Genomic DNA, 23,570 nt, shown 5'->3' on the forward strand with positions numbered 1-23,570 from the left:
ATAATACTAGGCACTGCTACTACTACCACTACTACTACTACTACTACTACTACCAAAACCCTACTACCACTACTACTACCACTACTACTACTACCACTACTACTACTACTACTACTAATAATAATAATAATACTAATACTACTGCTACTACTACCACTACTACTACTACTACTAATAATAATAATACTAATACTACTACTACTACTACTACTACTACTACTAATAATAATAATACTTATGCTACTACTACCACTACTACTACTACCACTACTACTACTACTACTACTACTTACTACCACTACTACTACTACTACCACTACTAATAATAATAATAATAATAATACTTATGCTACTACTACCACTACTACTACTACCACTACTAATGCTACTACTTCTACTACTAATACTACTACTACCACTACTACTACTACCACTACTAATAATAACTAATAATACTTATGCTACTACTACCACTACTACTACCACTACTACTACTGCTACTAATAATAATAATAATACTAATAATAATACTTATGCTACTACTACTACTACTACTACTACCACTACTAATAATAATACTTATGCTACTACTAATACTACTACTACTACTACTACTAATGCTACTACTACTACTAATAATAATAATAATAATAATAATAATAATACTTATGCTACTACTACCACTACTACTACTACCACTACTAATACTACTACTACTAACTAATAATAATAATATACTACTACTACTGTTACTACTACCACTACTACTACTACTACTACTACTACTACTACTACTAATAATAATAATAATAATACTTATGCTACTACTACCACTACTACTACTACCACTACTAATGCTACTACTTCTACTACTAATACTTATTCTACCACTACTACTACTACTACCACTACTACTACTACTACTACTACTATAATAATAATAATAATAATAATAATACTTATGCTACTACTACCACTACTACTACTACTACTACTACTACTACTACTACTACTACTACCACTACTACCACTACTACTACTAATGCTACTACTACTACTACTAATACTTATTCTACCACTACTGCTACTACTACCACTACTACTACTACTACTACTACTAATAATAATAATAATAATACTTGTGCTACTACTACCACTACTACTACTACCACTACTACTACTACTAATAATAATAATAATAATAATAATACTTGTGCTACTACTACCACTACTACTACTACCACTACTACTACTACTACTACTAATAATAATAATAATAATAATACTTGTGCTACTACTACCACTACTAATACTACCACTACTACTACTACCACTACTACTACTACTACTACTACTAATAATAATAATAATAATAATAATACTTTTGCTACTACTACCACTACTACCACTAGTACTACTAATAGTAATAATAATACTTCTACTACTACTTCTACTACTACTACCACTACCACCACTACCACTACTACTACTACTACTACTACCACTACCACCACTACTACTACTACTACTAATACTACTACTACTACTACTACTACTATTACTACAGCTGTGACTTATGATAATGATAATAGTAGCTAAAAGTAGTAACAACAATAATAACATACAATTGTGATAATTGCAACTCATTTGTTTGTCATTGCCGTTACAGAACTCTTGATGGCTATGTGTTTTATTGTTGCATTGACATAGAAGGAGTGAAGTGGGAGGTGGGTTGAGCAGGTTGGGAGGAAGGGGCTCTGGTTTAGGGAACACTTTAGTCTGGCTCCTACAGTAAAGGAGACATTAGTGCAGAAGAACATGGATACAATTAAGATGATTCATCAATTCATTTTGGAATTACTGTGAGACAAGGTTTTGCTCTTGAAGTAGTTTTATTCTTGAAACAAAAAAACAACATTTTGAAAACTAGTTCAAATACTGATTACCAACCACACTTCACACTAAGCCTCACACCAAAGTAGCTAACTAGTGGAGCAATCTATTAGGCTAGTAGCTACTATAGTCTCCCTGTAACAGAGGCTAGTTAGTACAGATGCAGGATCTTAACTTGAGCCAGTGTGTTACAGCAGGAAAATAATCCTGCAGCAACAGGAAATTATTATGATGATTATAATGAATGGGCATTTATGTAGGCGTTGAGGCATTTTTTGTCTGGGTAAATCAAGACTGACATTTGTAAGTGGAAATGACAAACTCCAGAAGCCTTTTTAAACCTCAGCTTCGCAGCTTGCTCAGACTAGCTCCAATGCCAACCAGCGGTAGCATATGCTAGTGGTGATGCTAACGTACAGTTTCCAACTCAAAATGTATCGGTCACATACACGTGTTTAGCAGATGTTTTGTGGGTGTAGTGAAATGCTTGTGCTTGTTTCCCGTGGTTTCCCATGGTATGGCTGTGATTGCTCAGAAATGCACACTCATCTTTGAGCATAAATTAGCAATGATACAGGAAAAAAGGCTTCCCCTTTGTTATAACATTATTGATATGGTAGGGAATTCTTGATTGTCAGTACATTCTGCCATTTTTAAGGTAGTCTGTTTCAATTAACCAGATGTTCAAAGATGATGAAATAATAATTCAGTAGGCCATTTGCCTTATTCAGCTGGTGTCCAAATTATTCAGGAAGTCTCACATGAGTTGTAAATGAGTCCAGTTGGGAAGGAGCCCTAATAGCGACAGACATAAACATACATTTTTACATTATGCCAGCATACCTTGCTGAAGCAGAGATATGGGAAGATTTATGTGATTATAATTATTTGTAGTTATTTTGATAAATCATAATTGTGTGCATGAATGTCTCGTCTCTCTAGACAGATGGGTGGTTTGTAGTGAAGAGAGGCTGAATCTGCTGTTTAGCCACTTGCGCCCCTAGAAGTAGCAAATAAAGTTAACTAGCTAGCTAGCGCACATGAGATTTGGTTCAGGGTTCCAAGATTACACTGAAATTAATACAATTATTTTATTAAGATAGAACAACAAAGACACTTGTTGTGTAAAGATAGCTGAACTGATATGTCCAACTAATTGCTATGTAATTTTCAACTCTGCTAAGATATCAATGGTAGGGAAAAGAAGATGCAGGGAAATACCATAACACCTGGATGCAGGAACCCGGCACAGATTAACATTCAGGAAAAGGAGTTGCAAAGATTGTGGTTTCAATTTTAGCCAATTCACCACCATAAGGTGTCCAGGACACCGTGTGCATGAAATTATCAATGTACATGATATTAGAAAAACAGATGCATGCTGGGAATTGTATTTCTACTAGCATGGTATTGACATGATTTAATTATTGGATTGTAAGATTGTCTATTCTTAGTGAGTTTTAAGAAAAGAGAAGACGAGACAGATATATTCTTAGGAAGTGGTAAGTTAACTCATATCATGGTATATCTGTTGTGTCATGAGTGTGTACATTTGCGCATGTGTGTATGTCCCTGTGTGTGTATGTGTGGTAGATTAGGAGAGATCAGGACAGATTAGTTATTTATAGACACCATGTCCTCTCATCATGGTTCGTGTGGTCAGATGTAGTTGCATGAGGAATGTGTACCTAAGGGGTTGGAGTCCCGCGTTGGGATGCATGAGCTAGAAACAGACGCGTTGCCATCTTCTCCCTCCCTTCATGTGGACTAACCTACTGAACACAAACTGGTTGAATCAACGTCATTCCAACAATAACAATTGAGGTGATGATGTTGAATTAATGTGGAAAACTGATCAGATTTGCAAAAATTCATCAATGTAAAGGGATGTTGGAATGTTAGCCTTTTTTTTCAACACAAATTTTAAGCAAAATCCAAATTACATGGTAAAATGTTTTGGGGAATTCACGTTGAATTCACGTAATGTGACAATTTAATCAAATGTAAATCAAAACTAGTCGTCGATGTGACGTCTGTGCCCAGTGGGAACATGGCTCAGAGATGGTTAACTCCATACCAATGAAGATCAGAGATCACTTATTGCAACAAACCAGACCACCACCAAGGAAAATGTAACACACACAGGAAGTAGTCATACGTAGCTTAATTCTAGAGACGATTTGTAATAATATGCACTAAAGTACAGCTGTAGGATTTTAATTTGATCACCCTGTTGCATGAGAATTTTCCTGTAATGCAGGTAAAGTTAAACTTCTAGTGTATTTGAGGCTTAAAACGTTTGTCATTTGCACTTAAAAATCTCTGACTTGATTCTCACTTGTGAATCAAGTGAGAATATAAAAATATTTAAAAAATATAAAAATGTCCATTAATTACAATCCACATAATAATTCACATTTCTTTTTGCTGCAGGATTATTTTCAAATTCAAATTAAGATCCCACATCTGTATGATGCTCTCTGGAACAACTGCATGAGTGTTGCTCACACCTCAAGTCATGAACTACCACGATGACACGTTTCCTTTGGAAATCTTTTATCCCCTCATTGGACGACCCAAAGATCGATATCAGTGAGACTTCTTTTCGTGATGTGTGTTCCAATCCAATATGGCTAATGTAGATGTGATACATTGTAAAATGTGATACATTGGATGTTGGTGACAGAGAAGAGCTGACCCCTGATATAATTTGGGGTGCCTTTCAAGGCGTACATTAGGGGAATGATAATCTCATACTCTGCACTATTTTAGGAAAAAAAACATAAATAAATCTTTACAAGGTAAAGAAGATAATACAGTTTCAAAACTTAAGCACAAATAGAATCTTCAACTTTTGAAGAGAGCCCAAAACTACAGGTACAATTTAAATCAAGTAAACTACTAAATGGCAAATAAATCTGGTAAACATCTCACAAAACAAATATATGCTAAATCAGTTATACTTGGAAAAGATACAGATACAAAAGTGGTAATTAGAAATAAATAATGTGATTAATGACAATATTAAAAGCTTCTATGAACATTTTTATATATCAGAATCAAACAACAATTGGACGGATCGCATATCCTTCTTAGACTCATCAAGTCTGAAGCAATTACCAAAACACAAATAAATAATCACTAAAAACAGAGATTACCCAATAATAAATATTAGATACTGTTAAACCATTCAAAAGGAGAAAGGCACCAGGAATGGATGGCTTTACAATGGAATTATATTCTACATTTTGGGACAAAGTAGCCCCACTATTTACACAAATGACAACACACATGTCACTCAATTCAGAACTTCCTAGTTCCATGTATCAAACAGTTATTTCAGTTATATTAAAACCAGGAAAATCTGGAGAGTCCCCTGCTGATTACAGACCCATACATGTAATACATTGTGACAATAAAATAACAACAACACTTACAAGCAATAGAATGGCAAAAGTCTTATCAGACGTGATACATGTCCATCAAACAGGTCTTATTAAAAACAGACACTTAGATTCATCAATAATGGCTGTTGATGCCGAAAGGCTTTTAACCATCTTGAATGGCTTTTTCTATTGAAAACGCTTGGAAGCCCTCAACTTTTGAGCAGAAATAATACATTTAATAAAACCATTTTATAAATGTCCTAAAGCAAAAGTATACACAAATAATACATTATCTGAATGTTTTAGAAAGGGGCACAAAACAGGGATGTCCCGTCTCACCCTTCTGTTAGCACAGGCAATTGAACCACTTGTAGAAAGAATTAGACAGTACCCAAATGTAACAGGTATCAATCAGTATTGGTAAACATGAATATAAACTAAACTTATTTGTATATTATCTACTTATATACCTGACCAATATTGAACACTCAATGTCCCCTTAGCTAAAAAATATTTTCAGAATACTCTAAAATCTCAGGATATCAAATCACGTGGACTGGGGCATGGTTCGTATTGCGTCAGACAACAACATTGACGAATACGCTGATTCGGTGTCCGAGTTCATTAGAACGTGCGTTGAAGATGTCGTTCCCATAGCAACGATTAAAACATTCCCTAACCAGAAACCGTGGATTGATGGCAGCATTCGCGTGAAACTGGTGACTGGTAACATGACCGAATACAAACAGTGCAGCTATTCCCTCCGCAAGGCTATCAAACAAGTTAGCGTCAGTATAGAGACAAAGTAGAATCTCAATTCAACGGCTCAGACACAAGAGGCATGTGGCAGGGTCTACAGTGAATCACGGACTACAAGGAAGCACAAGCATTTCGCTACACTCGCAAACCATATGTATGTGACAAATAAAATTAGATTTGATGATTTGATTTGAAAACCAGCCCAGTCACGGACCAGGATGTCTTGCTCCCAGGCAGACAAAATCACTTTTTTGCCCGCTTTGAGGACAATACAGTGCCACTGACACGGCCTGCAACGAAAACATGCGGTCTCTCCTTCACTGCAGCCGAGGTGAGTAAAACATTTAAACGTGTTAACCCTCACAAGGCTGCAGTATATCTTTATTCTTCACAAAAAAATACAGTTTTATATCTTTATGTTTGAAGCCTGAAATGTGGCAAAAGGTCACAAAGTTCAATACTCCTTCCATTTCAATATTATCGGGTGCTCCTTGGGATGTTTAAAGCTTGGGAAATCGAATAAACTTCTTCACAACAGTATCAAGGCACTGTATAAGAAAGATCAGGAAACATATAGATCTTTTTCAGAGATCCTCATGGTTACTTAACGCATTATTTTTGTCACTAAACACTCTCCGTATGTATATACCTCCATTCATTGTTCAACTGGTACCGGGGGACCTTCAGGCAAGTGTTGTGAGGCCTGTGGGGGTCCTAGAGCAAAATAACCCATGTTTTTCCACGTTTTTCTACCTGTTGTTCGTCTCCACCTCAGGGACCAAAAGGTACAGCCGTATTCTAAAATGCAGTCATTTTTTAAACATCTGCACACAATACCTCATAATGACAAAGCAAAGACTGGTTTTTAGAAAATGTTGCACATGTATTAAAAAGAAAAAAACAGAAATACCTTATTTACATAAGTATAAGACTTTGCTCTAAGACTTGAAATTGAGAAACAGGATTGTGTCGAGGCACAGACCTGGGGAAGGGGACCAAAACATTTCTGCAGCATTGAAGGTCCCCAAGACCACAGTGGCCTCCATTCTGAAATGGAAGAAGTTTGGAACCACCAAGACTCTTCCTAGAGCTGGACGCCCAGCCAAGCTGAGCTATCGGAGGAAAAGAGCTTTGGTCAGGGAGTTGACCAAGAACCCGATGGGACAAGCATCTCTGCAGGACTCTACCAATAAGGCCTTTATGGTAGAGTGGCCAGACGGAAGACATTCCTCAGTAAAAGGCACATGACAGCCCGCCTGGAGTTTGCCAAAAGGCACCTAAAGGACCCTCATACCATGAGAATCAAGATTTTCTGGTCTGATGAAACCAAAATTCAACTCTTTGGCCAGATTGCGAAGCTTCATGTCTGGAGGAAACCTGGCACCATCCCTACAGTGAACCATGATGGTGGCAGCATGCTGTGGGGATGTTTTTCAGTGGCAGGGACTGGGAGACTAGTCAGGATCAAGGGAAAAATGAACTGAGAAAAGTACAGAGAGATCCTTGATAAAAACCTGCTCAGGACCCCAGACGAGGGCGAAGGTTCATCTTTCAATAGGACAACGACCCTAAGCACACAGCCAAGACAACCCAGTGGTGGCTTTGGGACAAAATACATTCTAATAACCTGTTTTTGCTTTGTCATTATGGGGTATTATGTGTAGATTATTCAATCCATTTTAGAATAAGGATGTAATGTAACAACGTGTTACAAGCTGTACCAGCTGCAGACGAATCCCAAGACACCTGTGAGGACAGTAGAGCAAAACGGAGAACACCACCGCGTGTTGTGAGTCTCATCAAATAGTAATATTAGTTTTCTATGCCAAACTGTTCTGACGGCACAGACAATTTTGTGACAAGACTGATTTTCAGGATGTCTCATGGTCTGACAAACATGGATCTAGCTCTGTCACCTTTCACCGGGGTGAGGACATGAGCCTTGGACAAGGACAAGGATTCTATTTGGAACCTTTTTCATCCTTCTCTAAGAAAAGGTTCTAAAAGGCTTCTTTTTATGGAGAAAATATTCTACCTGGAATGAGGGTTCTTCTAAACTGCAAGGACAAGATGAGGAACCCTTTATTGTTCTAGATCCTTTTTTCTAAAAGTGTGAGTTGAAAGAGCCCATCTTGTCTGATTCATTACTACTCAAACTTCCCTCTCCTCTTTGTTTACATCTGGGTTGGCTATACAACGCACATGTCTCTTCAATGCAACAGCCAAGTGTTCCTTTTCTTGAGCACTTGGCTTGCAGGCCTGCTTTGATTGTTTGAGAATCTCGTGCGTCTTTATCCCGCCTCACATCCGAGGGAAAAGCATTACAGCGCATGCTTTAAGGGCGGATTAGACAGGTAGAGAAGGAGAAAGAGGAGGGCACCAAGGATTTCACTCGCTGCTTACAATTAGGCTGAATGTGGAGCCCACAGTCCAGCCTGCAGGTTGGTCACTTCAGGTCTACACACATGCTTGGATGAGTCGACTTCACTGACTGCGGATACCATTCTTAGTCTTCCATGGGCATTGCTGATTAATTCATTGTATTTCGATTGGATGCTGAGAAGGTGCTGCTGGCTTTCGTCTTGAGATCAACTCCCGCATATCCTCCAGATTTCCCTTATTTAAGGGGCAAAGGGGGACCTTCATACATTTGTGGATCTTCACTGAATCTCCAAGATGGATAGACCGTGAATTTGCCTTCCTTTCTTTGACTCTATCCTTGCAGCCCATGGCTGACTGAGTAGTGACTCTTTAGTACGTCACCTTCCATTCCAAATTCCAGACAACAACTACAGGTAAGCTAAATGTAGAGGTTTTAATTGAATATGAAAGGTTTGAAACATTTTCATGTTTCTCTTCAAACCTTCTACATTCTACTTTTTCCGTGCTGTATTTATTATAGAGGCAGTTGCTGTCATGGATTTTTGAAGGCATGATTGAAAGTTTGCATCTCACAGTATTGTGCTACAGTATTGTTGAGTAGAATGTCCTCATCACAGTATTATGCTACAGTATTGTTGAGTAGAATTTCATCACAGTCACAGTATTGTTGAGTAGAATTTCCTCATCACAGTGTTATGCTACAGTATTGTTGAGTAGAATGTCCTCATCACAGTATTGTTGAGTAGAATGTCCTCATCACAGTATTATGCTACAGTATTGTTATGCTATCAGTATTGTTGAGTAGAATTTCCTCATCACAGTGTTATGCTACAGTATTGTTGAGTAGAATGTCCTCATCACAGTGTTTGTTGATGAATGTCCTCATCACAGTATCACAGTGTTATGTTGAGTAGAATGTCCTCATCACAGTATTTGTTGAGTAGAATGTCCTCATCACAGTATGCTACAGTATTGTTGAGTAGAATGTCCTCAAATTGTTGAGGAATGAAAATGTTGTTGTCTCCAAAAGGGAAAATGCGTGTGTGACTTGTCTGATCATTCTTCATGTATTGTCATTTGACCTTTGGTAATCAGAGGTCATCCCTTTCTGGTGAGAGAGCTGAGACACTCTCCCCTTTGACCTCATCTGCACCAACCCAGCCAGGTGGCCTTGAGAACCATCCAGCTCAATGAGATGTACCCTATCTAATGAGACACATAATGACATTAGCAAATCGTATGTGCCCTGGATCCTGATTCAAGTGCTTCACAATTGCTACAGTCAGGCTTCAGTTGACTGTAGCGATATATTGTTTAGGCTTTGAAAAGCTTTTGGTACTGATGCACCGTAGAGCAGATAGGCAGTATGGATGACTCTTGGTGAGGGGACCATTTCTTGCCAAAGAGCTGTGTGAATAATTGTGTTTTTTAAATATGTGATTTAATTTGTATGTATTGTGAATGTGTATTTCTGAATCTGTGAATCAAACAGTAATCCCTTGCTCAAGACGGTCTAATCGCAGCTTGGCACACCTTGACAGTTCCTGGGTCACCCTGAGAGGTTATGTAACTAAACCACTGGTGTGCTTGACAGGCTAATTTTGTCGGCCTTAACAGGCTTATATCCGGGCACTGTGTGTCAGACAGCCTCTGATTGATTTGCCAGTCACAACCTATTAACTGCCTCGCCGTCACGTCTTTGGTTCTGTGGATGTAAACAGTATGCAATACAAGCAGTTACTCCAGTTACAAATTCACTCAATATGGTTTTAGAATCCGAGAGATATTTTGCCAGTGAGTACAGGGCTGTTCATTTTCAGGGTAGTGTAACAGTGTAGCAGGGGGACCCAGCAGAAAGCTCCATCTCAGGAAATGGACGGTATTGACAGTGTGTGTTAGTGTAAATATGAAACAATACGGGACACGGTGACAACACACGGATGTTCCAGAATGGCGGGGGGGACAAAGTTACGCAACAGCACACAAGGTTATACACCCCAAGAGATGTGATTTAAATGATGCTAGGAGTAGGGACGGTGGAGGACCTTTAAGTTGAAGAGCTTTTAATAAGCCAGACCACAACATAGCTGGGAGACTTGTTGCTGTGGTGACGTGATGAGGCGATTAGGTAGAGAGATGGAGGGAGGAGCGTGAGGAGTGTGAGATGGGGGCATGACCTGAAAGTGAAGACTTCCATCTCAGAGGAATAAGATTACGAAGAAGCTCCATTCAGTGGAAAATCACTGCATCCTCAGACTGACCCAGATCAGAGGGCAGAGATAACAGACGCTAAGTTTAAGTCAGTTGCTGTCGACAGACACTGGACACACACACATACTGTACTAACACACACGTCGTGGTGGGCTCCTGAGTGTTGCAATGGTCTAAGGCACTGCATCTCAGTGCAAGAGGCGTCACTACAGTGCCCGGTTTGAATCCAGGCTACATCATATCCGGCCGTGAACCCTTTCACTAATACGAGGTGGAGTCCCATAGGGCGGCGCCCAATTGGCCCTGCATCGTCCGAGTTTGGCCGGGGTAGGCCGTCATTGTAAATAAGAAATGATTGCCTAGTTAAGTAAAAAATGTAAATAAAGAACTGGTGTGCTTTGAAACCAAGATATCAGGTATCAAGCCCCAAGGTACACTCTTAGAAAAGAAGGTGTCACACCTTGAATTGTCCCAATAGGTGAATCCTCTAAAAATAACTCTTTGTTTCAAGTGGAACCTTTTCACTAATACGAGGGGCTACGTCAGTAGTATTCAAAGTCGGGGAAATGGGGTCACCGGGGAAATGGGGTCACCCTCCCAAAATAATACAACAAATAAGAGTACAGATAATTGGTTTTGACAATATACCAATTATTTGGAAAAATGTAATTAGAATGATTTACATACTCACATCTCCCATGTCTCTCTCTCTACCCACTCGTTCAGTCTCCTGTCCCTCATACATCTACTCACAACTCCCATGTCTCTCTCTACCCACTCGTTCAGTCTCCTCTCCCTCATACATCTACTCACATCTCCCATGTCTCTCTCTCTACCCACTCGTTCAGTCTCCTCTCCCTCATACATCTACTCACATCTCCCATGTCTCTCTCTCTCTACCCACTCGTTCAGTCTCCTCTCCCTCATACATCTACTCACATCTACCATGTCTCTCTCTCTACCCACTCGTTCAGTCTCCTCTCCCTCATACATCTACTCACATCTACCATGTCTCTCTCTCTACCCACTCGTTCAGTCTCCTCTCCCTCATACATCTACTCACATCTCCCATGTCTCTCTCTCTCTACCCACTCTAGTCTCCTCTCCCTCATACATCTACCACATCTACCATGTCTCTCTCTCTACCCACTCGTTCAGTCTCCTCTCCCTCATACATCTACTCACATCTACCATGTCTCTCTCTCTCTACCCACTCGTCAGTCTCCTCTCCCTCATACATCTACTCACATCTCCCATGTCTCTCTCTCTCTACCCACTCGTTCAGTCTCCTGTCCCTCATACATCTACTCACATCTCCCATGTCTCTCTCTCTACCCACTCGTTCAGTCTCCTCTCCCTCATACATCTACTCACATCTCCCATGCCTCTCTCTCTCTACCCACTCGTTCAGTCTCCTCTCCCTCATACATCTACTCACATCTCCCATGTCTCTCTCTCTCTACCCACTCGTTCAGTCTCCTCTCCCTCATACATCTACTCACATCTCCCATCTCTCTCTCTCTACCCACTCGTCCTCTCTCCCTCATACATCTACTCACATCTCCCATGTCTCTCTCTCTACCCACTCGTTCAGTCTCCTCTCCCTCATACATCTACTCACATATCCCATGTCTCTCTCTCTCTACCCACTCGTTCAGTCTCCTCTCCCTCATACATCTACTCACATCTCCCATGTCTCTCTCTCTCTACCCACTCGTTCAGTCTCCTCTCCCTCATACATCTACTCACATCTCCCATGTCTCTCTCTCTCTACCCACTCGTTCAGTCTCCTCTCCCTCATACATCTTTGTGATAGTATGAATACATTATCATTCTGTTTGCCTTCAGTTCCCAAGCCATTATTATGAATGGACAAGAAGCCACATCAAACCCTTATGGTGTGCTGCATCAGTCACCTTTTCACTGGAGCAAATATGGTAATACCTGTCCATACAGCTAGGCATTATGAGTCAAGGAGGAGTAAATGAAGAAACTTCCTATCTATCTCTCTCTCTCTCTCTAGTGCCAACACAATGCAGAGGCAAGTGGAGGTCAGAATGCATGAAAGCCATTTGGAGCCCATCGTGGAGCCTCCTCAGCCTATGTGTTGGGGAATATGCAGCAAAATCATGAATAACTTGGTCCTTTTCCTCACCATCCTTGGTAAGTTAGTCTGTCCTATAGATGTGTCTGCTTATTACTGTCTTGGTAAGTTAGCCTGTTGCATAGATGTTACTGTCTTGGTAAGTTAGCCTGTTGTATAGATGTTACTGTCTTGGTAAGTTAGCCTGTCGTTTAGAGGTGACTGGTTGTTACTGTATTGGTAAGTTAGTCTGTCATATAGATATTACTGTCTTGGTAAGTTAGTCTGTCATATAGATGTTACTGTCTTGGTAAGTTAACCTGTCGTGTAGATGTTACTGTCTTGGTAAGTTAGTCTGTCATATAGATGTTACTGTCTTGGTAAGGTAGCCTGTCGTATAGATGTTACTGTCTTGGTAAGTTAGCCTGTTGTATAGATGTTACTGTCTTGGTAAGTTAGCCTGTCATATAGATGTTACTGTCTTGGTAAGTTAACCTGTCGAGTAGATGTTACTGTCTTGGTAAGTTAGTCTGTCATATAGATGTTACTGTCTTGGTAAGGTAGCCTGTCGTATAGATGTTACTGTCTTGGTAAGTTAGCCTGTTGTATAGATGTTACTGTCTTGGTAAGTTAACCTGTCGTGTAGATGTTACTGTCTTGGTAAGTTAGTCTGTCATATAGATGTTACTGTCTTGGTAAGGTAGCCTGTCGTATAGATGTTACTGTCTTGGTAAGTTAGCCTGTTGTATAGATGTTACTGTCTTGGTAAGTTAGCCTGTCATATAGATGTTACTGTCTTGGTAAGTTAACCTGTCGAGTAGATGTTACTGTCTTGGTAAGTTAATCTGTCATATAGATGTTACTGTCTTGGTAAGTTAGCCTGTCATATAGATGTTACTGTCTTGGTAAGTTAGCCTGTTGTATAGATGTTACTGTCTTGGAAAGTTAGCCTGTCGTATAGATATTACTGTCTTGGTAAGTTAGCCTGTTGTATAGATGTTACTGTCTTGGTAAGTTAGCCTGTTGTTTAGATGTGTCTGGTTGTTACTGTCTTGGTAAGTTAGCCTGTCATATAGATGTTACTGTCTTGGTAAGTTAGCCTGTTGTTTAGATGTGTCTGGTTGTTACTGTCTTGGTAAGTTAGCCTGTTGTTTAGATGTGTCAGGTTGTTACTGTCTTGGTAAGTTAGCCTGTCGTATAGATGTTACTGTCTTGGTAAGTTAGCCTGTTGTATAGATGTTACTGTCTTGGTAAGTTAGCCTGTTGTTTAGATGTGTCTGGTTGTTACTGTCTTGGTAAGTTAGCCTGTTCTATAGAGGTGACTGTCTTGGTAAGTTAGCCTGTCATATAGATGTTACCGTCTTGGTAAGTTAGCCTGTTGTATAGATGTCACTGTCTTGGTAAGTTAGCCTGTTGTTTAGATGTGTCTGGTTGTTACTGTCTTGGTAAGTTAGCCTGTTGTTTAGATGTGTCTGGTTGTTACTGTCTTGGTAAGTTAGCCTGTCGTATAGATGTGTCTGGTTGTTACTGTCTTGGTAAGTTAGCCTGTTGTATAGATGTCACTGTCTTGGTAAGTTAGCCTGTTGTTTAGATGTGTCTGGTTGTTACTGTCTTGGTAAGTTAGCCTGTTGTTTAGATGTGTCTGGTTGTTACTGTCTTGGTAAGTTAGCCTGTTGTTTAGATGTGTCTGGTTGTTACTGTCTTGGTAAGTTAGCCTGTCGTATAGATGTGTCTGGTTGTTACTGTCTTGGTAAGTTAGCCTGTTGTATAGATGTCACTGTCTTGGTAAGTTAGCCTGTTGTTTAGATGTGTCTGGTTGTTACTGTCTTGGTAAGTTAGCCTGTTGTTTAGATGTGTCTGGTTGTTACTGTCTTGGTAAGTTAGCCTGTCATATAGATGTGTCTGGTTGTTACTGTCTTGGTAAGTTAGCCTGTTGTTTAGATGTGTCTGGTTGTTACTGTCTTGGTAAGTTAGCCTGTTGTTTAGATGTGTCTGGTTGTCACTGTCTTGGTAAGTTAGCCTGTCATATAGATATTACTGTCTTGGGAAGTTAGCCTGTCATATAGATATTACTGTTGTAAGTTAGATGTGTCTGGTATTACTGTCTTGGGAAGTTAGCCTGTCGTATAGATGTGTCTGGTTGTCACTGTCTTGGTAAGTTAGCCTGTCATATAGATATTACTGTCTTGGTAAGTTAGCCTGTCATATAGATATTACTGTCTTGGTAAGTTAGCCTGTTGTTTAGATGTGTCTGGTTGTTACTGTCTTGGTAAGTTAGCCTGTTGTTTAGATGTGTCTGGTTGTTACTGTCTTGGTAAGTTAGCCTGTTGTTTAGATGTGTCTGGTTGTTACTGTCTTGGTAAGTTAGCCTGTCATATAGATGTGTATACTTTCAGTCAGTAGATTTGAAACTAATGCTCATGAGTCAAAATGGGTCCCTGAAAATTGTGTCATCTATTTTGTATGTTAAGTTACAAAAATCAAGTTTTATTTCTATTTTTGTTTTTTGCAACTCATATTTTATGTTACAAATTCAAATTCGTACAATATGTTACAAATTAGTAAGTTCTTAAGATCCCGGATTGCATCTTTAACAATGAAAAGTGTGGGGTTTGATATAATTTAGTTTTGATATAATTTAGTTTTTCTGCACTTAGTCACCTCCCATCCCTCACAGTGCATAAGGTTGCCCAAAACTTGTGGGTGAAAGTGTAGCGAGAGCCGAGGTAGAGCTTGTTGTGTTCAGGGTATAAACACTAGCTGATGTGTATGAATACAAATAGCCCGGTGTGTGTGGTTCCAATGAGAGATCCAGTTGATATGACTGTGGGTTCTCTCCTGTGTTCCAGGTGTGATCACAGGCTCTGTTTCTGGAATACTACTGCGTCCCATGTCGCCTCCCCCTGATGTGGTCATGATCATCTCGTTCCCAGGAGACATCCTGATGAGGATGTTGAAGATGCTCATCCTTCCCCTGATCATCTCCAGTCTCATCACAGGTGGGAGACCAGAACCCTGCCATCATATGTATTTATTATGGATCCCCATTAGTTCCTGCCAAGGCAGCAGCGACTCTTACTGGGGTTTATTATGGATCCCCATTAGTTCCTGCCAAGGCAGCAGCTACTCTTCCTGGGGTTTATTATGGATCCCCATTAGTTCCTGCCAAGGCAGCAGCTACTCTTACTGGGGTTTATTATGGATCCCCATTAGTTCCTGCCAAGGCAGCAGCTACTCTTCCTGGGGTTTATTATGGATCCCCATTAGTTCCTGCCAAGGCAGCAGCTACTCTTCCTGGGGTTTATTATGGATCCCCATTAGTTCCTGCCAAGGCAGCAGCTACTCTTACTGGGGTTTATTATGGATCCCCATTAGTTCCTGCCAAGGCAGCAGCTACTCTTACTGGGGTTTATTATGGATCCCCATTAGTTCCTGCCAAGGCAGCAGCTACTCTTCCTGGGGTTTATTATGGATCCCCATTAGTTCCTGCCAAGGCAGCAGCTACTCTTCCTGGGGTTTATTATGGATCCCCATTAGTTCCTGCCAAGGCAGCAGCTACTCTTACTGGGGTTTATTATGGATCCCCATTAGTTCCTGCCAAGGCAGCAGCTACTCTTACTGGGGTTTATTATGGATCCCCATTAGTTCCTGCCAAGGCAGCAGCTACTCTTACTGGGGTTTATTATGGATCCCCATTAGTTCCTGCCAAGGCAGCAGCTACTCTTCCTGGGGTTTATTATGGATCCCCATTAGTTCCTGCCAAGGCAGCAGCTACTCTTCCTGGGGTTTATTATGGATCCCCATTAGTTCCTGCCAAGGCAGCAGCTACTCTTCCTGGGGTTTATTATGGATCCCCATTGGTTCCTGCCAAGGCAGATAAACAGTACATCATATAACATTATTACACCACTACATATCTACAATACAAAATGTATAATATCACCATACAACAATATGACAACGTACTACAGTATACGTGTGTGTAGAGTGCGTTTGCTAGCGTTTGTCTGTACTAGCACGAGAGGCATTGTACGTTAGAGTGTTATTATAGCATTTATCCACAGGAGGTTGGTGGCACCTTAATCAGGGAGGACGGGCTCGTGGTAATGACTGGAGCGGAATCAGTGGAATGGTATCAAACACATCAAACACCTGTTTGGTGCCGTTCCATTTCCTCTGTTCCATGACATTATTATGAGCTTTCCTCCCCCTCAGCAGCCGCCACTGCATTTATCACTAGAGTATCTGGAATGCATATCTTCTGTAGTTTATGTAACCGGTTGTTGAACTGCGGGCCTCTCTCACCTCTCTCCCACTCCAGGACTGGCAGGGTTGGATGCCAAGTCCAGTGGCCGCCTGGGCACCCGAGCCATGGTGTACTACATGTCTACCACAGTCATCGCTGCCGCTCTGGGTGTCATTCTGGTGCTGCTCATCCACCCAGGTAACCCCAAGCTGAAGTCCAACCTCGGGCCTGGCAAGAAGAACGACGACGTCTCCAGTCTGGACGCCTTCTTCGATCTAATTCGAAACCTTTTCCCAGAAAACCTGGTTCAGGCCTGCTTCCAACAGATCCAGACAGTCACCACAAAAGTCCCCGTACCTACCAACAGGACCAGGGGTCCACCACAGTTTACCATCAAAAGGGGTCTTCAGTACAAGAGTGGGATGAATGTGCTAGGTTGGTACACTTATAGAAAACATGCTTTTAACTGGAATGAATGGTTGTCTTAGCAGAGTCCAAATAATTGATTTGCCACTTTCTGCCTCCTTTTCAAACTGTAGGTTTGATTGGGTTCTTTGTGGCTTTCGGGATAATCATGGGGAAGATGGGAGAAAAGGCCAAGCTCATGCTGGAGTTTTTTAACGTTCTCAACGAGATCGTCATGAGGATTGTTGGCATGATTATGTGGTAAGTCTTATCCTCTCTAGAGTTATATACCTCTACCCCCCCCCTCTAAAATAACAGGCATTCTAGGAAGTCCACTCGAGTCACTGTAGCCAAAGGAGAAAAGTGTTATTTATTACAGGAAATTAGCCCCCAATGTACATGTTTGCCCCAATATTCCCAATTACATACCACTATTGACCTTTCATTAGTTTTACCAAACTGCAAAACTAATCTCACCAAGGTCTCTCCCAGGTATTCCCCGTTCGGTATCGCCTGTCTCATCTGTGGGAAGATCATCTCAATCGATGATCTGGAAATGGTTGCCAGGCAACTGGGAATGTACATGGTGACCGTGATCGTGGGCCTTGTCATCCACGGTGCCATATTTCTACCGCTAATATACTTAGTCATCGTGAAGAAAAATCCCTATGTCTTCTTCATGGGAATCTTCCAGGCCTGGGTCACCGCTATTGGGACAGCATCTAGGTACAAGACCCAAACCCATTCTCTAACCTATTCTCTAACCTATTCTCTAACCTATTCTCTAACCTATTCTCTAACCCATTCTCTAACCTATTCTCTAACACATTCTCTAACCTATTCTCTAACCTATTCTCTAACCTATTCTCTAACCTATTCTCTAACCTATTCTCTGACCCATTCTCTAACCTATTCTCTAACCTATTCTCTAACCCTCTAACCCATTCTCTGACCTATTCTCTGACCTATTCTCTAACCTATTCTCTGACCTATTCTCTAACCTATTCTCTAACCTATTCTCTAACCTATTATCTAACCCATTCTCTGACCTATTCTCTGACCTATTCTCTAACTTATTCTCTAACCCATTCTCTAACCCATTCTCTAACCTATTCTCTAACCTATTCTCTAACCTATTCTCTAACCTATTCTCTAACCTATTCTCTAACCTATTCTCTAACCCATTCTCTAACCTATTCTCTAACCTATTCTCTAACCTATTCTCTAACCTATTCACTTCTTCTCTGTCACCCTCCCTTAATATTGCCTTTCCCAGAACCCATTCGAGAACCCATTCTAGAACCCATTCTGCTTGTTTACGATAAGACAGACAAAACAAGATGCCTTGACCTTTCTTGTTTTGTCTCCACTCTACAGATAAACTAAAAACAAGAGTAATGTTATTCGTGGTGCACACAGCGCAAAGTTGCTTTCAAAAATTAAAAACCTTAGCTTAGGTTAGGATAAATAGTTCATTTATATTAAGGGCTCTGCATTACCCAACCTATTTGATAGATTGTATGACAGAGCAGGTTTTGAGCCACAGCCGAAGCTCACACTGAGATGATAACAGCAACAGAGATGTGGTTCATGCCCTAGAGGGGTGTCCACATTTCACGGGTTGTCTGATACCTTCATGCATGACACCAGATTTGTAGAGCTTAGCTACCACAATGTAGTTAGACTCTTGTCGACTAATCTTACTGCTTAAAGTAAGACCCTTTAAAAGTCACCCTTTGAGAGAACATAATGCTCAATGCATAATATAGATATTATGTAAATTCAGTGTTTAATACAATTCCAAGTATTGTGATATGTATTAAGTATGAGTTCTGTACCCGTCTCTCAGTGCTGGTACCCTGCCAGTCACATTCCGCTGTCTGGAGGAGAACTTGGGCATCGATAAGCGAGTGACGCGATTCGTGCTCCCCGTGGGCGCCACTATCAACATGGACGGCACTGCGCTTTACGAGGCCGTGGCAGCCATCTTCATCGCCCAGATGAATAACATCGACCTCGACTACGGCCAGATCGTCACTGTCAGGTAGGACACTTCCAATCCTACATGACTAGGGCCCTGTGTTTTGGACTATCATGTCACATGATCTAGGATTTCATCTTTATTTTAAGCCTTTTCCAGACATTAGATTTACACCAAAAATAAAAGCAATTATCTGAGCATGGTGCTGGAACATGGTGCTGGAGCACAGTGCTGGAGAATGGTGCTGGAGGATGGTGAAGGAGGATGGTGCTGGAGGATGGTTCTGGAGGACGGTGCTGGAGCACAGTGCTGGAGAATGGTGCTGGAGGATGGTGCTGGAGGATGGTGCTGGAGCACAGTGCTGGAGAATGGTGCTGGAGCACAGTGCTGGAGAATGGTGCTGGAGGATGGTGCTGGCCCATCTGACATAATAAGAAAAGGGACCGTTTGTTGAAAACCCTTTAAATAAAGGTTCAAATTCAGGTCATGTGACATGATCGTTCAAAACAAGGTGCCCTATATCTGAAGTATTGACCTTGACAAAAAACATTTATTCATGTACCTACAATATAAGGTTGAAATTAATGTATGTGTAATTGACTGAGATCTCTCATCCTGACTGTAGTCTGACATCAACCTTGGCCAGTGTGTAATTGACTGAGATCTCTCATCCTGACTGTAGCCTGACCTCAACCTTGGCCAGTGTGTAATTGACTGAGATCTCTCATCCTGACTGTAGTCTGACCTCAACCTTGGCCAGTGTGTAATTGACTGAGATCTCTCATCCTGACTGTAGTCTGACCTGGCCAGTGTGTAATTGACTGAGATCTCTCATCCTGACTGTAGTCTGACCTCAACCTTGGCCAGTGTGTAATTGACTGAGATCTCTCATCCTGACTGTAGCCTGACAGCAACCTTGGCCAGTGTGTAATTGACTGAGATCTCTCATCCTGACTGTAGTCTGACAGCAACCTTGGCCAGTGTGTAATTGACTGAGATCTCTCATCCTGACTGTAGTCTGACCTCAACCTTGGCCAGTGTGTAATTGACTGAGATCTCTCATCCTGACTGTAGCCTGACCTCAACCTTGGCCAGTGTGTAATTGACTGAGATCTCTCATCCTGACTGTAGCTGACCTCAACCTTGGCCAGTGTGTAATTGACTGAGATCTCTCATCCTGACTGTAGTCTGACCTCAACCTTGGCCAGTGTGTAATTGACTGAGATCTCTCATCCTGACTGTAGTCTGACCTCAACCTTGGCCAGTGTGTAATTGACTGAGATCTCTCATCCTGACTGTAGTCTGACCTCAGCCTGACTGAGATCATCCTGACTGTAGCTGACAGCAACCTTGGCCAGTGTGTAATTGACTGAGATCTCTCATCCTGACTGTAGTCTGACAGCAACCTTGGCCAGTGTGTAATTGACTGAGATCTCTCATCCTGACTGTAGCCTGACAGCAACCTTGGCCAGTGTGGGAGCAGCCAGTATCCCCAGTGCTGGATTGGTGACCATGCTACTGATCCTAACAGCCGTTGGGTTACCCACCCAAGACATCAGTCTGTTGGTGGCTGTTGACTGGCTGCTGTGAGTACTCAATCTTGCACTTGTACCTGCATTCACACGTACAGAGAATGTTTCCACACACACACAATAGCTTCTTGTTACCTCAGGATAAAACTCTGGTCTTCCTCAAAATATTGTCCTCAGCTTTGTTCCCCTGAGAGATTACCTTCTGCACTTGTCTGTCTCTGTGTCTACCTCCCCACCCTAAAAACAAATACAGGGATCGGTTCCGAACCTCCGTCAACGTGGTTGGGGACTCCTACGGGGCCGGTATCGTTTACCACCTATCCAAAGACGAGCTCGATGCGTTTGACGCCGCGCAAAAAGTTGATGAATTTGAGTTGACAAAATCCCAATCCTTCTTGGAGAACAACACCAACCAGTGTGTTTACGCTGCAGCCCACAGCACAATCATGATAGATGATTGCAAGGTACATTTCATCTTTAAGGATATAGAGACGTGCATGTAGACTTCCCCGTAACGGCTGCTTTTCCTTCTCTTGTCATTTGGCATGTCCACATACATCCATGTCACCTTATACAGTTATTTTGGAGAAAACAACATTACAAGGTGGAGAAACTAAATAAATATGCTCTTATATTTATTTACTCACTCACTAACTATATGGAAAAGCAGTTTTTGTGATACCTGTGTACTTTTGCTGGACAGTTTACTATCAATCTGATGTTGTGTTTTTGACACAGTTTTTGTTTTGAAAACATTTTTCCGCACTTTACTTTTCTTCCTATGTCTTGTATTAATCTGTGACATGAGTGGGAGTCTTTTTCTTCATTGGACATGTATTTGTGGCAGCCCTGCTTACATGATTCGCTTCAGTTTTAAGGCACCTTTTAAATCAACACTGTATGGCTAGTGGTACACATGAAGACTGCTATTTCATCATGTTTATCCAAACAGCGGCAGACATATTATGGACCTGTCAACATCCTTCTTTCTACTGTAGCTATTTCTTTAGACCAAAAACTCAATGAAAAGTCCATGCTCTTATTTTCAGAGCATTTTACTGATCCATTTGTCATGGATCATTGTTCTATTGCTTTGCTTGCATGGGACAATTACTAATCCCTGTTTTATACTGTAATTTAGTTGTTTTCTTACAATGGATTTATTCAACATTATTGTCCCGGTAATTCTGTTGAGCAGAGAATCCATAAAATACATGGCCAAGATAGAAAACAAAACTGACTCATCAATGTTTTACGTTCTCCTGTCAGTGAGAAAACACATTTCAATCCATCTTTCTGTATCTGCTGTCGCTTCAGTATTCAGAGAGGATTCAGTTTATCTTCTGTATCTGCTGTCGCTTCAGTATTCAGAGAGGATTCAATCTATCTTTCTGTATCTGCTGTCGCTTCAGTATTCAGAGAGGATTCAATCTATCTTTCTGTATCTGCTGTCGCTTCAGTATTCAGAGAGGATTCAATCTATCTTTCTGTATCTGCTGTCGCTTCAGTATTCAGAGAGGATTCAATCTATCTTTCTGTATCTGCTGTCGCTTCAGTATTCAGAGAGGATTCAATCTATCTTTCTGTATCTGCTGTCGCTTCAGTATTCAGAGAGGATTCAATCTATCTTTCTGTATCTGCTGTCGCTCGCTCAGTATTCAGAGAGGATCAGTATTCAGAGAGGATTCAATCTATCTTTCTGTATCTGCTGTCGCTTCAGTATTCAGAGAGGATTCAATCTATCTTTCTTATCTGCTGTCGCTTCAGTATTCTCAGAGAGGATTCAATCTATTTTCTGTATCTTGTCGCTATTCTTTCTTTTCTTTTCTTTCTATTGGGACCAAATTTGCGGGCATCCCAGTAAATTCAACCAATTCAACCAAAATTCAACCGACCAACCAAATTCAACCAAAAGGACGGCCTGCAAGTATTACCCCCTTGGATTCTCTGCTCCAACCCTCTGACAGCTTCATTATGACTGTGCCTTGGTCTTACAGTTAGATGTCCCTGGTAATTGCTTGCAGGTATCCATGGGCAATGGAAATGGCCACCCCAACGGCCACCCCAACACTGCAGATTTCTCTCTTGTTGAGGAGGAACCATGGAAACGAGAGTAAAGCAGCACCCTGCTCCGACCTCATCCTGACTTCCACAAGCTTCCCTTCCTGACCAAAATAAAGAACGTAACCACACTTAGCCCTGTAATCACAAGCTTTGGTGCATCAGTCCTACTTCCTGTGGTCTGACTATGGTCAGTTCATTGACTATGGGATGAAGCTCCCCTCGCACAAAGACAACGTAGGTACGCATCCACTTGTACCTATCTTAAACAATTAGATTAGGACTTCCAAATGACATTGCTTAAGCTGTGCTGGTGATTTTTAAGGCATTGTTTAGTATAATGGTCCCATTCAGGTGGTTGTATTCTGAACCTTACTCTACAGTGCATGTTCTCTGATATACGCAATGCCGCACTTTCGTTGCTGCTCAACCTTTTGGGGGAAAAGCAATCCTTCTGTCTGTTTTATGTATAAAAAATGTAGGGGTTTTGTTAGCGCCAGAGGCAGTTCAGAGAATGTGTGCTTATGGGATGTGGCCTTGCCAGTTGTATACAAGGACCAAGCCCCTCTGTGGAGAACCCTCCTGTCAGTCACTACTATTCCTGTTCCTGACCCTGCACAACCTTATAACA

General features: G+C 41.1%; 1 protein-coding gene across 1 annotated transcript; it reads left to right on the plus strand.

Moving 5' to 3' along the window:
* Nucleotides 1-12,664: 12,664 nt before the first annotated feature.
* Nucleotides 12,665-22,995, plus strand: LOC135555298 (excitatory amino acid transporter 2-like). Its single transcript, XM_064987629.1, has 9 exons — nt 12,665-12,794; nt 15,564-15,713; nt 17,036-17,395; nt 17,500-17,626; nt 17,858-18,091; nt 19,215-19,409; nt 20,798-20,932; nt 21,132-21,342; nt 22,903-22,995. Exons 1-9 carry the CDS (start codon nt 12,665-12,667, stop codon nt 22,993-22,995), a joined length of 1,635 nt encoding a protein of 544 aa, XP_064843701.1.
* Nucleotides 22,996-23,570: the final 575 nt, after the last annotated feature.

The sequence above is a fragment of the Oncorhynchus masou genome, chromosome 2 (assembly GCF_036934945.1).
Source record: "Oncorhynchus masou masou isolate Uvic2021 chromosome 2, UVic_Omas_1.1, whole genome shotgun sequence".
Classification (NCBI taxonomy): domain Eukaryota; kingdom Metazoa; phylum Chordata; class Actinopteri; order Salmoniformes; family Salmonidae; genus Oncorhynchus; species Oncorhynchus masou.

What these genes read in the sequence shown, in the direction of transcription:
- LOC135555298 (XM_064987629.1), top strand. Translation starts at nt 12,665, where the DNA reads ATGCAGAGGCAAGTGGAGGTCAGAATGCATGAAAGCCATTTGGAGCCC. An exon ending in CATCTCCAGTCTCATCACAG is followed by an intron (nt 15,714 to 17,035) that starts GTGGGAGACCAG and finishes CTCCCACTCCAG; the next exon opens with GACTGGCAGGGTTGGATGCC. An exon ending in GCTATTGGGACAGCATCTAG is followed by an intron (nt 18,092 to 19,214) that starts GTACAAGACCCA and finishes CCCGTCTCTCAG; the next exon opens with TGCTGGTACCCTGCCAGTCA.